A 13,225-nucleotide genomic window follows, 5' to 3' on the forward strand; every position below is an offset into this window, starting at 1 on the left:
GGCTGGTGACTGAGGAGGTGGTTAGTCTTCCTGCCAGGGGGCTGGACTAAGCAGGGGTTTCGCTTCCCTTTGCTCCCTTGTTCAGATATGCACAGGTCTAAAAGATCCCGTTTTGCCCACAGCGATTTGGCCTTTGCTCCAAGGACTGGAGGTGGCTTCATGATACAAAGCAAAGCAGCACCTATGAGCCAACTCGATACTAGCTGAAGCCCTGGTGAAACAGGTTCCATGGAGAGGGGATCAGTCATGTTTCCATGACTTCATCTATATTGCCTTGCTGGCAGCCCTGCCAATCGCACGCTCAGCAGGGATTTCCCATTTCCATTGTTTTGTGCTCCCCGCTCTTCCTCTCTGCTCTAGACAATGTGCCGGTTATAGAGGTACGGTGGGTAGAGCCCATCATAATGGTACTGGCGCCATTGCTCAATCTGCTCTCGGCTTCTCTCATCCTGCTCTGTAGAGGGAAGAGAAGTAAAATTAAATCATTGGTGGTGAACATGACCCACGTTCTGGCTTGGTTTGGTTTGCTTGTTGCTTGTTGCTTGTTCACCTCAGGGGGAAACTCCTTTTGTATATTCATAAAACCGTCTACAAGAGAGGATCCATGACAATTCAATGGGGGGGGTGTGGAGAGGGGAAGTTAGGAGTCGGTGGGGGGATGGAACAGTTGGGGATCCGTGAAAATTTCCGGCAGAGTGGAGGTCACAAAGCCTGCTGCCTCCCATGCTAATGGTGCCTCTTAGCAGACATTGTCTGGATTTTATCTAGGACCTTTTTATAGTAAATCCCCATACAGGGTCTACAAAGATGTAGTTTGTTTTCCAACAGAGATAGACCTAATCTTTATTCTAACTGAAATGGAATTTCTGATCTCTAATATTTAGCACCCTTGCAGTACTCATCATGTAAAAAAATATCTCCTAATAGGTCCTAAGATATTTTGTAGGTCAATTAAAGTGTCATAGGTTCTTAATCTATTAATACTTGTGATTCTACAAATTAAATATCTAACATTATCAGTATTTCTGTATGACTGGGTAGGGTCACAATAAAAGATTAAAAGTTATTTCTTACTCCTTACAGAAATATATTAATTAGAAAAGAAAAAAGATACAAAATATTGCCAGTGGTATGTTTTTTGTTTTGTTTTGTTTTTTCTAAATGAAATCTTGCAGCTTTTTAACATACCGTATTTTTCGCCCCATAGGGCGCACCGGCCCATAGGGCGCACCTGGGGTTTTTTTTTGGGGGGGGGGAATAAAGAAAAAAAATTATTTCCCCCCCCCCAAGCACGGGGCTGGGGCGGGGGAAGCCCGAGCTTCCCCAGCCCCCAGAACAGGCTGCTATCCGCAAGCCAAGGGAACTCCTACCGGGCTTGCAAGGCTTGCGCATAGCTTCCTGAAGCCTGGAGAGCGAGAGGGGTCCGTGCGCACCGACCCGTCTCGCTTTCCAGGCTTCAGCGAAAGCCTGCATTCGCCCCATAGGACGCACACACATTTCCCCTTCATTTTTGGAGGGGGGAAAGTGCGTCCTATAGGGCAAAAAATACGCTACATTATTTGTAGGTCTTCAAACCAATGAGGCTCTTGATTATTTATGATTTCCTGGTTTTCCAATTTTGAGATTTTACATTATCTTTAACTATTGTATACCAAGTTAAAACTATCCTTTTCAATAAGGACAGCAGACATTACAATTTGATGTATATGCTTTCATGTTCTAAGGTTTGCATATCCAATTCCTGCCCTACTGAACTGAGTGGAGCTTACATCTGAGGAGACAAGCATAGGAATGTGCCGTTTAAGAAGTAAAAACTGAGGGTAAGATGAATCTCCCCTTTTCCAGCTTCAGAATATCTAGAAATCTGGCAGTATCAGCGTATGTCAAGAGTATCCACCATTACAGGGAAAGGGCACCTCTGGAAAAATATCTGGATGTATTGACACACCAGGCAGACACACTGGATGCAAAGAGCAGCATTCAGTTGGGGCTGCACTTGGAATTCCAGAGAACAAAATTTGATGGAAAACTTCCTCCCATATTTGCATTCCCTGCCGAACGTGGAAATGGTAGGAAATGATGTGGTGTATGGTTAAAAGCAACATGATTTACTAGGTAGGAAAAAATATGTATAGGAAGAAGTACTTTCATTTGTGGCTGAGGAGCAAGCAAAGCACAAGGCAACAATTCAGACTGATTTTTTTACTCTCTCCAGGGTTTCTGAAGCCCCTCCATGTTATGCCAGAACCCATGATGTAACTTGCATTTCTTGAGGAACTGTTACTACAGTAAATTAAATCAGAATCCAAAAAACCACACAGCCCTGCTTAGTTCTTTGCAATGAAGGAGGTTTGGACTAAGTTCCTCAACATGCTGCCCAACATATTACCATACTTTTGAAACAGAGGGAAGTTTCCAAAGCAGATAATGAGACCGGGGAGTTTAAAGGAAGTCAGCCAAAAATCACGCTTGGGAATGATATGTTGGACTTGTGTTAAAAAGAGTGAGTCGGCTGAATTTAATTCTCCCATTTTAATGAGAAGCTTAAATGTATCTGGCTACTCAGCTTCATCCAAGTGAGAGTTGTCCATCCACCACCCTCTCAATCAACTTACTGCCCCCCCCCCCCCGCCATTGAGAGATAGTTATCTACTACCCCCTGGGCTCAGAGGGGGCTTGCCTCCTTCAAAGAAGTGGGGATCCCCTCTCACAACAAAACTCCGGTCAAGAGGACTGTGGTTAAGCCGTGTCCTGTCCACATCCTCAAACCCATCTCAAAAGGTGGAACTAAATGGTGCGTTGGGGATTTCACCAGGATTTGTTTTAGCTACACAGACATCTCTGGCTTGTTGAGTACCTCGCCTTTGGGGGTTTTGCTTTCCTACTAGGTTTCCTATGCATTTAAAAACAATTGTAAGGCCTTCAGTCAGTGCTGAGCACCAACCAAGATGGAACTGATAGCATGATTTTTATCATACCCTCCAACGTTTCTCAGATGAAAATAGGGACATTCTGTTCTACATCAGAACCACTGCCTAAGCATTTTCTCCTGGTCAAGTACAAAAGTTATTAGAGGAAACATACAAGACTGCAGTATTTTAAGCACAGAAATCTTTGAACTTATGAAGTGCATTTAGGGAAGCCTGAGAGGGAAAAGGAAACCCCAAATCAATAAATCCAACTAACTAGCAGTTGTACTGATGTAGAATAGAATGTCCTTATTTTCATCAGGGGAATGTTGGAGGGCTTGTGCTAGGCTGGGGCGGGGGGGGGCAGGAAATGCAAAGCATTTTGTTATGGGGCCTGAAAAAAGGCTACATTCAGATGACAGTATTGGAAAATTCCATCCAAATACTTGTTTTGAAAGGGAATTGGATCAGAGCTGCCACACCTGCCTGGCTGACAAAGTGGCTACCAGCCTCTGCACAGGATCCGGGGACCCAACGGCTCTTGAGCAGCGTGTGCCATAGTTTAGAAAGTTCATTTCCATATTTAGTACACGTTTCCCAAACTGTTTCTGCCTCCCTCTGAATATGCTTTCAGGGTTTGTTTTTTTAAAAAAATATTCAATACATGATTGTCCTCCGCTGAACGACGCTCACAAAATCAGAACAATTGGCAACCTGAGACAAGAAGGAGTTTGTTGTGTGTGTCCTAGCGGTATTAAGTAACTCACATGTTAAGAACAATTCTCTTCAAAACTACAGATAGGATCTCATGAAATGGAGACTTTTGCAACAGTATCCTGAAAGCAAAGAAAGTTCTCTTTCTTAACATCACTTGCATTTCACAAGAAACCTTCTGTCGTCACTGCAAGCCAGAATTCACAAGCTAAGGAAGACTCCATGAGGTTTTTATTTAGGGCACAGGTGGTTAAACTGCAGCCATCCAGACTTGGCCAGAGGTTCATCACCTCTGCTTTAAAGGGTACAGTGGCACTTCCCCAAACCTTGCTGTTCTCCATTGTCCCCCGCAGATTGCGAGGATATCAGCACATGCATTTTTCTACATTGTGGCGTGTGGCCCTTGCAGTGATCAAATGTGCACCCAAAGCATGGAAAACATATGACACCCCTTTTGCTTCTGTGGCTAAACCCTGAGGTCTTACCATCACGCTCTTCCTCAACAAAGTTCTCAAACTCGTTCCTCTGCTCCTCATAGTATTCCCTCCTTTGTTCATCAGCAGCCAGCATCTGGCGGGTCTCGGCTGTATTGAAAGATGAGCAGAGTATTAGCCAGCAGGCCTGAAAAGGGACTGAGGGATGCTTTGCTCTTGTTGCACCGAGCCATTTCAATATAAATGTCCTTTATAAATCCTGTTTATAAATATAAATCTCCCTTAACTGTAAGCCTTCGAGTGCTTAACTATAGAGCAAGAATGGAAAGCCTGCAGCTCACATGCCACCTGCAAGTCTCGAAATGCTTTTCTATTTTAAAACAGAAAAATAACATTTATTAATGCTATCCAATTATTGGATTAACCCCAACTATTTAAGAGTTAATCCAGCTAAAAAGGAGTGCAAAAGCCCACCCCTTGAAGTAGCAAGAATTAACGTGTTTTTTAGACTAAATAGGCAAAAAGAATCCAAACTGGTGATGTTTTATAGCCTCAAAATTAGTCGCCTTATTTTGCTTGCAGCAAGCAGCTATATTGCATTATTCACTTTCATCCTCATGAGGTTCTTGGTCTGCAAAATCTTCTGTACACTTGTGCTCTGTTATCAACATAATTTGCTCTGGGCTGGGGGGGGGGGGGTAATCTGAGTGAGCTCGGGGTGTGAGTGGTTCCACTCTGAGTCAGGGACTTAGCACTGGCTGGCCTTTTGGTGCCTCTGATGGTGATTCTGTGAGTTTGGAATACCTGCACTTGAGGAAATCTACCCATGCCCTTCATCTCCCCAGCTGATCATTAACAGAAAGTGCAATTAACAACAGAAAAGTTCACTGCTGTTCGATATTCTAAGGTCTTTGTTTATTTGGCTGCCTGCTGCCCCACAGAAAAGTAGCATCTCAGGGAGAAAAGTTCAGCCTAACCTTCTCCCCGAGTCCCTGATAATGCTGGGTGCTGTTGTGCTTTTAAGTAAAAAGAGTGGGGAGTAATAAACCCACAAACCCATAACTGCATTCTGCAGTAGTACAGTCCAGAAAAAGCTTTACCACTGGATTCTGTAGATTGCATAAGATGCCCAACGGAGAGACTCACCTCTGCTCTGAGTGAGGTTCTCAGAAGAGGGAATGGAAACTTTCCTCTCTTGCTAGCCTGCACTACCTTGTAGGAAGATCCTACTAGATGAGGGTGAGGATTTCTGACCTGTCCAAGGCACTGCACCCAGCGGCACCACTCAGCTGCTCTTAATCATGGAGCATCGCTCTGTGAAGTCAAAAGTATTCAAAAGGAGAACGAACACTGTTTCAGGGATCCTGTGTAAGACGGCTGGATGGCGCCTGGTGTGCCTCCTGTTGAATGGTTACTTTAAATGGAAAGGTTCTTCATTGTTCCACCCGATGTGTATGTCTTTAAGGGGCCAGAGCAAGATAACAAGACCCAGCTTTACAGCTGTGAAACACAGCAGGTGCTGCTGAGTTGTATTGATTAAGCTGGGTCAGCAATTGGGTGTAGTATATAAGGAGCAGCACCTAGCTCTCCCATTACCCTGGGGGATGGGTTGGTGGTTGGGTCTGGTTTGTTGTTGATGTATTTAGTGTATAAGGAGTTTTTGTTTTTGTAATTAAAACCTTGTTTAAGTACTTTTTGAGTCCCTTTTTAATGCATGGTCTCCCCAGCAAGCTCTCTGCAGCGCTACTATACTGCAAACAGCCAACACCTCCTTCCAGCAACGCCTGCAGCCCAGCTGGTGCCAGAAGACTTGCTCTGTTTTCCTTTGGACCCCACCAAAGAGGCTGAAAGGGAGGTTTTGTTGACTGGGCAGCCCAGGACCTCCATACACGCAGCCCAGGCTTGCGCCCCAGAAAGGTCACTTGGGTGTTGCAAATGCAGCAAAAAGAATGTGGGAGGCAGCAGGTACACGTTATCTGTCTCTGCAGCCACAGAGGGTGCTGTGATTCTCCAGCAGTTTGGTTTCGGCCCTGGAGGCACGCTCCATTAACTCTTGATGGGTGCCAAGAAGCAAGGATCCTGTGTATTTTTTGTTGTTCAGTTTAAGTATTATGGGTTGTTGAGTTGAGGGTAGCAAGCAGTGGCGGAGGGATGCCAATAAAGGAATTCTGACTTTGGAAAGGCATGCGACACATTGGATCAACCACGTTTGGCTTTTGTTTCCTGCATTTTAAGTGCTCCATCAATGTGATGCGCAAGGAAAGAGATAGTATTCTCTTTATTATTGTCTTAGTCAAGTTCTATGTTGAGAGGGGTCATGTTTGGTGGTCACTTCCAGCTGTTAAATGTCCTGGGAGTGGTAAGAAAATGAAATGCAGGAGGGGCCGTCCGGCCTGCGTGTGTCTCAGAGTGGGTGCCAACTCTAGCCTTTGTGGGCAAGTCTGGCTGCTTGCCCCAAACGCTCCAGGCATGTTTTTGCCTCCTAGCCCTGGGAAAGTGCTGCACACAACTCCCTTTGGGTTATTAAGCTAATGACAAAGACTGCAGGAGTCAGGGATGCAAAATGCTGCCTGCCCAGGGGTGACAAAACAGTCTGAGCCAGCCCTGGTTGCTAGAAGGCAAGATCAATCGCTGACAGTACTTTTTAAATAATTACTTTAAATGAAGTCAGGTGTGCATTTCTATGAATGCTGTTTAGGGTTCTACCAAGGGGGGCTGAATCTGGTCTTGCAGGGCCTGCCCACCCCACACTTTCCGGTGTGCTTGCAGCTGTTTTCCCCTTTTAATTTGCATAGTCCACATGACTATCAAACAGCACCAATCTCAGTGCTTTCCCCCCCTCTGTAAAATCAGGTTTTCCCAAAACAGAGAAAATCTAGTAAATTGGGGTGATCAGTCATCATTTCCTGTCACTCCCCTTTCCACACCCACCACTTCTGAATGTGCGTGTAACTATTTCCTGCACACTCCTGAATGATGGAGTCTAGCTATAGACATATTGGTTCTGCACATTTTTGCAGAACAGGAAGGTGCACAAGCAACTTTTCAATTGCCTGGCTGCATGCTTCTGCATACGACTTGGGTCAGATTTTTTCTTAAGAATGCAAGAGGCATGCAAAGCTGTCTGCGCACACCCTGTCAGTACTCAACTGGCGTAATAAATTAGAAGGCAACAGATTAAAAGGCAGGGACAAACACAAAAAGGCCAAAGTTGCTCCCCATATACAAATGCCAATTCAAATACTTTTATCTGTGGACTACTCTGGTCTAATTCCAATGAGGGCAAAGAGAATTAACAGCTAAATAACGTCTGAATGTGGCCAAGCCTGTGCTTGTTCAGCTTCTTCCCTAAACTGCAGAAGGAGACAGAGCAGGTCTCTGCATTGCACTCGGGTATCTTGAGTTCACCAGGATGCCCTGCGCCTCCCACTCTGCCCCCCTAATGGACCACCATGTGGTTTAAACTAATTAAGAAACATCTCATACTTTCAAATACATTTCAGTTTCCAAAGCAACAACTTAGCTAATTTAGAAATGCAGCCAATATGCGTATTAAGAAATTAAAGAAAAACCCCCAGCTACAAAGAGTTTTTCAAGTACTGACTTACACAAGCAAACTTTCTTATTTTTTCTTCCTGCTGCCTTCTACTATCACCCCTCCGCACCCATGTGCCAGTCTTTGACATCCCACTGCCTATTACTCTAGAGTAGTCTTATTCAATCAGATAAATGGATAGTGGTGACCACTGCATACATGTGTGTTTCGATATGAAAATCAGAAGAGTAAGGAGCTTGTTCTAATCTTCACTGATCAGTTAATAAATATTTCACAGCGTGGCAGACAATTTAGGAATGTGCCCGAAAAACAAGAGATTAAAGGAACATTAAATAAATCACAGCTTTCCATAAACAGCTTCCAAACAGTCTCACCATTGAGCTCGTCTCTGGACTTGGTAGATCTTTTGCCTCTTTTCTTGAAAAAGTTAGAGGCATCTGATTCCTTCATGAAGACTCTCTTTTTAACACCTGGAAGCAGAAAAACAAGGGAGCCTGACCACTGGTGAGAAATGGGTGGGGGTTATTTATTTTCAAAAATGTTTAAAGTAAATATGTGTCTTGTTTATATTGTCTTATCCCTTTCCAAAGCCAGTTAATTAATAAAATTGAATCTCCCCACTTACTTTCCTTGCTGAGTTCTCCAGCTGCTGCTTTCTTGGACTCCACAGCCACGGCACCACCTTCTTCAAGAACTAGAGAAGGTGAAGTATAAACCCAGTTTTGGATTTAGTGAGAGTAAGTACAGAATCTTGGAGAAAATCACAGATGATTTTTTAAAACTGTTACCTGCTATATTATAACATGGCAAAGATAATTGTTCTTCTTAACATGCCTTGGATAGCAAATGCACTAAGGTTTAGTCTATATCCTGGACATAGCTTAAAAGCAGTATTGCTGGTGTAGTAGCTAGAAACTGAATATCTTTTAGCATTTGGTGATTTGATGGGAAAACTACAGTCTCTCTCATCCCATTAAACTGACAAATGCTGCCATTTGTTGCCCTATTATTCCTTGCTGAAATTCAGCCTTTCCTTGTAGTTGTTATTGCAAATCATACATACCAATCAGAAGCACTAAAGCCATGAGGCAGGAACGGAAAAGCACTTGCTTCCACTTCATCTTTGCTGTGTTCCAGCCGGCACAGTAATGAATGTCACAGCGACTTTTGCACACAGAAAAAAGAATAAAAAGAGTCCTGTTCTCTTTCTAGGAAATGAAGCAGAAAGTGATGCTCTTCCCGGGGGGGGGGGGGGAGGAGGAACCTGGGATGGCGCCTGACTTGGGAGCTCCTGCCTTGGCTGCAGAGACAGGTTCAAGGGAGCATGGAAAACTCAGCATAGGAACAAGTGTGAAGCAAACATGCTGGCTTTGAGACACAGACCCGGCGGGGAATGAGTTGTGAACAGCCAGGCAAAGTGGGGAGAGTCATGGAAACCAGACATATTATTTGCAAAAATGGTGACGGGGAAGTACAGATTTAAGCAAGAAGCAGTCTGACTGCTGAAGGGCACCTGGGTGGCAAGGGTGGTAGTAGCAGCTGCAACTTTAGGGTGGTGGCAGAGCTAATATATGTGCCTGATTGCATCTGGTTTTCAGTTGCAACTGAATTCACTATGTGAGGAACCTTGTGCATCAGACCAAAGGACCACCAAATCCAGTACTCTGCTTCCAACTGTTTCCAGTAGTGACCAGCAGGGCATGAAGGTAACATCTTTCCCTCTCCCCCACCCCATCACATCTCTGAACTTGTGCCTAAGGCAAAAAGTAGGTACTAGGCACAGTTGCTGAAAAAAACACATCTGATGAATGGAAAAGTAAGTTATTGAGTTTCATGAGCTCACTATTTTCAGGAAGAAGGTGGACGGGATAGAGCCTTACCACAATTTAGTACAATCAGGATGCACTTTCTTGGAGGAGGCAAACAACAGAGGCTGGGTGTAAATGTCTGTCCCATATGGACAATGCTGATGATGCTTTGCTAATGATTCTTTATGAAGACCTGATTCCTTTTTTGATGGAGTAATGTAGATGGTGCTGGAGGAGACTCTTGAGAGTCCCATGGACTGCAAGAAGATCAAACCTATCCATTCTTAAGGAAATCAGCCCTGAGTGCTCACTGGAAGGACAGATTCTGAAGCTTAGGCTCCAGTACTTTGGCCACCTCATGAGAAGAGAAGACTCCCTGGAAAAGACCCTGATGTTGGGAAAGATTGAGGGCACGACAGAAGACGAGATGGCTGGACAGTGTTCTCAAAGCTACTAATATGAGTTTGACCAAACTGCGGGAGGCAGTGGAAGACAGGAGTGCCTGGCGTGCTCTGGTCCTTGGGGTCACGAAGAGTCGGAAATGACTAAATGACTAAACAACAACAACAAAATCACATTATGATGTCAGTGCACTCTACCAATGCCATTTATTGAATGTTTCTTATTAAAATCTCCTCAACAGCCAACTTACTGGTATCCAGGGTAACAGGCTCTTTGAATCAGGGCTGCCAACTTGAATAAATGATTTGGGTTGCAGGTATGCCCTGCCTCACTTAATTAATCCCATGACACAGCACACACACACACACACCATTTGAATGGCAATGCCCATCAACCCTGGGGGACCCCTCAAATATTTTTTTGGGGGGGGGCAAAGGAACCTTGACCCCTAGGAATTGGCTCCTATGCTTTAAATACCAGAAAGCCCACATGATGGGCTGCATTTATAGCTAACAGTTTCTTTGTCAAAAATGAATGTTGAGCTAACAGTTAAGTATCTTAACAGGAACAAGTGAGGTTGATGATGTTTCACTTGGACTAGAGAAACTTGTGTCCACTTGGACACTTTGCTCTCAGACAACTTGAGGGGGAAGACCTAAGCTCCATTTTCGGTGCCCTGAAAACAAAGCAGCAAATATGTGTTCAAACCACATCTGTGGTGGTGAGAGTAAAATATGACAGAGTGTAAAAGATGAGAGTAAAAGATGATAGACAGACAGACAGACAGATGATGATGATAGATATAGATAGATGATAGATAGACTGATAGATAGATAGATATTCCCTCCATGAAAGCTGTGGAATGAGCAACATTAAGCAATGAAATAAACTAATCAATCAATGATAAAGTAGCAGAGAAGCCAAACTGGGGTGGGGGGGGGGGAGACAGAGAGAGATCTAAGGAAATAAAAAATATCTTCACCTGGTGCCAAAAATACATCCAACAGTGTTCCATGCAGGTCCCCTGGGGGAGCATCCAATAACTGGGACACATAACAAAAAAGAATGCTGGATTTGATGAGGCTTTTTATCCATAAAGTAATTCCAGTGAAGATGAGAGTCTAATTCAGTGTCATCCATTCAAGTTTACTGTTTTAACAGAAAATAACCAAAAACTAGGAGAAAGAGATTGGAGAAGGACTAGAATAGAAAGGCAGTCTAAAAGAGAAGATGTATCTGAATGCTGCAGAACTGAGGTGTAAACATTCATGTTCAAAACTACCACTTCAGTCCTGAAATGCCGCATTGGCAGCACCCAAGTTATGGAATGTACAGAAGTGCTTGAAAGTAAACACTGAGTTTGTTCTCCTGGCAGAGTAGCCTGTGAAGCGGATGAATGGGGGTTTATGCCCTGAATATGTCTTCGCCACTTCTGATGCTTCTACTACAAACAGCACATGATGTTCCTTCATGTACCACACGGGATACCATTAAGCTACTGAATGTGTCTAAGGATATTTTCCCCACATTGAACAAAAATTGACACACCTTCACAGCATTGTCGAGTTGGAAGGGACTCTGAGGATCATCTAGTCATTAACCTTATTCCTCCTCTACTTGAGTGGCTCTTGGAACTATGTTGACTGTGTGGATCAGGATGGTTTTGCTTTCCTCAGAACAAATAAGGAAGCTATTCATCATGTTTTCATACCATATGGCCACTAAGTGGAAGAGCATTTGAGAGGCTTCTGATTAAAGCTGAAGTTGTCTTAGCGGCTGTGTTGCAACCACACACTGTATTCATGCATGAGGGAGAACCACACACCACACCAAGGTTTTCATTGCAGCTGCTCTTCCCACTTGAAGAGGAAAGCAAATCTTCATTTTAAGCTTTAATTTAAAATGCTGAACAGCATTGCTTTCTCACCCTGTGATGGAGATTTCAAAGGCTCTTCTGCCTTGTCAGTATTTTCCTCTGTTATTTTTGTTGTGGTCTGTTGTGTCATCTTAAAGTGCACATGGGTCCCCTGGTGATTCCCAAACCAGAGTTTACAGAGTTTATGCTGTAATGTGTGTCATCTTCCAATTACTCTACACTTACAAACCTATGAAGAATTGGGAGAACACAAGTGACCAAGCATCCAGTGCTATGTATCTTACTTTAGCAGGAGCTACTTCAGTGAAGGATTCTGAAGGAAGATTTTATAGAGTGAGTGGCAGGACACAATGGAAGAATGCTTTTGCAACCTAAGGATGTTATTTTTCTCATGATCTTAGCCAAAGTTCATATATTAATTATTCCCTCACATGGAGCAGCTCCATTGCTTCAGCCACATGGCAAGAGGAAACGAAGCATCAACCAGCAGACCATTCAGTTAGGACTTATTATTTTTATCATCATTAGTAGTAGTATACCACCCTTCATCTGTAGATCTTATGGTGTTTATTTACTTGGTTGTGCAACTAAACTTGATGATCTCATTATTTGTTCTAGTCTTTGAACTCATAGTAATTTAAATTGGAACAAATAAGGAAGTTACTGGGGTTCTATTGGTAAAACAGGATGTGAAGATCTGTCTGTTTGTTGATAATGTGACACTTGCATTAACCCACCTGAAAAAATCATTTTCAATACTTTTTCAAATTTTCTCTCTCAATTCAGCTTAATTTCCAATTACAAGACAAGACAAAACCATTTTGAATGGATGAGTGTTAATATAGAAAAACCTGTGGTAAATAGTATTTTTAAAGAATACTTTGCCTCAAATAATTTTTAGGCTGTAATTTTGTACCATCTTACCTGAAAAGGAGCCCTACTGAATCCAGTGGAGCTTCCTTCAGAGTGAACGTGTATAGAATTGCACTGTAAACCAACTCAATACCTTGGGATTCAGCTCCATAATAATTTAGATCTCATAGTACAGGGTAATAATCCAAATTTATTATTTGGGAGCAGCTGGGAATTTTGGGAAAGCTGAATCACTGGGCAAATTTGCCCTTTTCCTGGCTAAGTAAAATTGGCACGCTCAAGATGAAGTTGTTCATTCTCTTAACTTTGCCACTAAAACATGACAGAGGTATATTGGTCACATGGAAGGAAACTGTTCCATATAAATTTTTAAACACGTTTTTCTGCCATAAGAAACCACTAAGGTTCAGACATCAGTCTCAGCACCCAAAGGATTAATCATAAAACTCTGGAGGCGGCAGGGGCACGGATACACAAGCAAGCCTTGCCCCAGCAATGCTGGCTTCTCCTCATGGTGGCTTTAGCATGCCTGTCTGGTGAGGATTCCTCAGGACATTCTGCTGAAGGCACTCAGAAGCTTTGTCTCCCTAGAGAGCCCTGTCTTGCCAAGGTTCCTCATTGCGGAGAGGTCTGAAGAGCAGCCTGAGCAGCCA

At 43.4% G+C, this 13,225-nt stretch overlaps 1 protein-coding gene across 1 annotated transcript; it reads right to left on the minus strand.

Moving 5' to 3' along the window:
* Window positions 1–314: 314 nt before the first annotated feature.
* UCMA (upper zone of growth plate and cartilage matrix associated) lies at window positions 315–9,778 on the minus strand. Its single transcript, XM_083400159.1, has 5 exons — window positions 8,677–9,778; window positions 8,239–8,307; window positions 7,988–8,083; window positions 4,109–4,207; window positions 315–454 (listed from the first exon to the last, which is right to left on the minus strand). Exons 1-5 carry the CDS (start codon window positions 8,732–8,734, stop codon window positions 357–359), a joined length of 420 nt encoding a protein of 139 aa, XP_083256285.1. The 5' UTR covers window positions 8,735–9,778; the 3' UTR covers window positions 315–356.
* Between the last annotated feature and the right edge of the window lie 3,447 nt (window positions 9,779–13,225).

This window comes from Podarcis tiliguerta, assembly GCF_965153285.1.
Source record: "Podarcis tiliguerta genome assembly, chromosome: 10".
NCBI classification, from domain to species: Eukaryota; Metazoa; Chordata; class Lepidosauria; order Squamata; family Lacertidae; genus Podarcis; species Podarcis tiliguerta.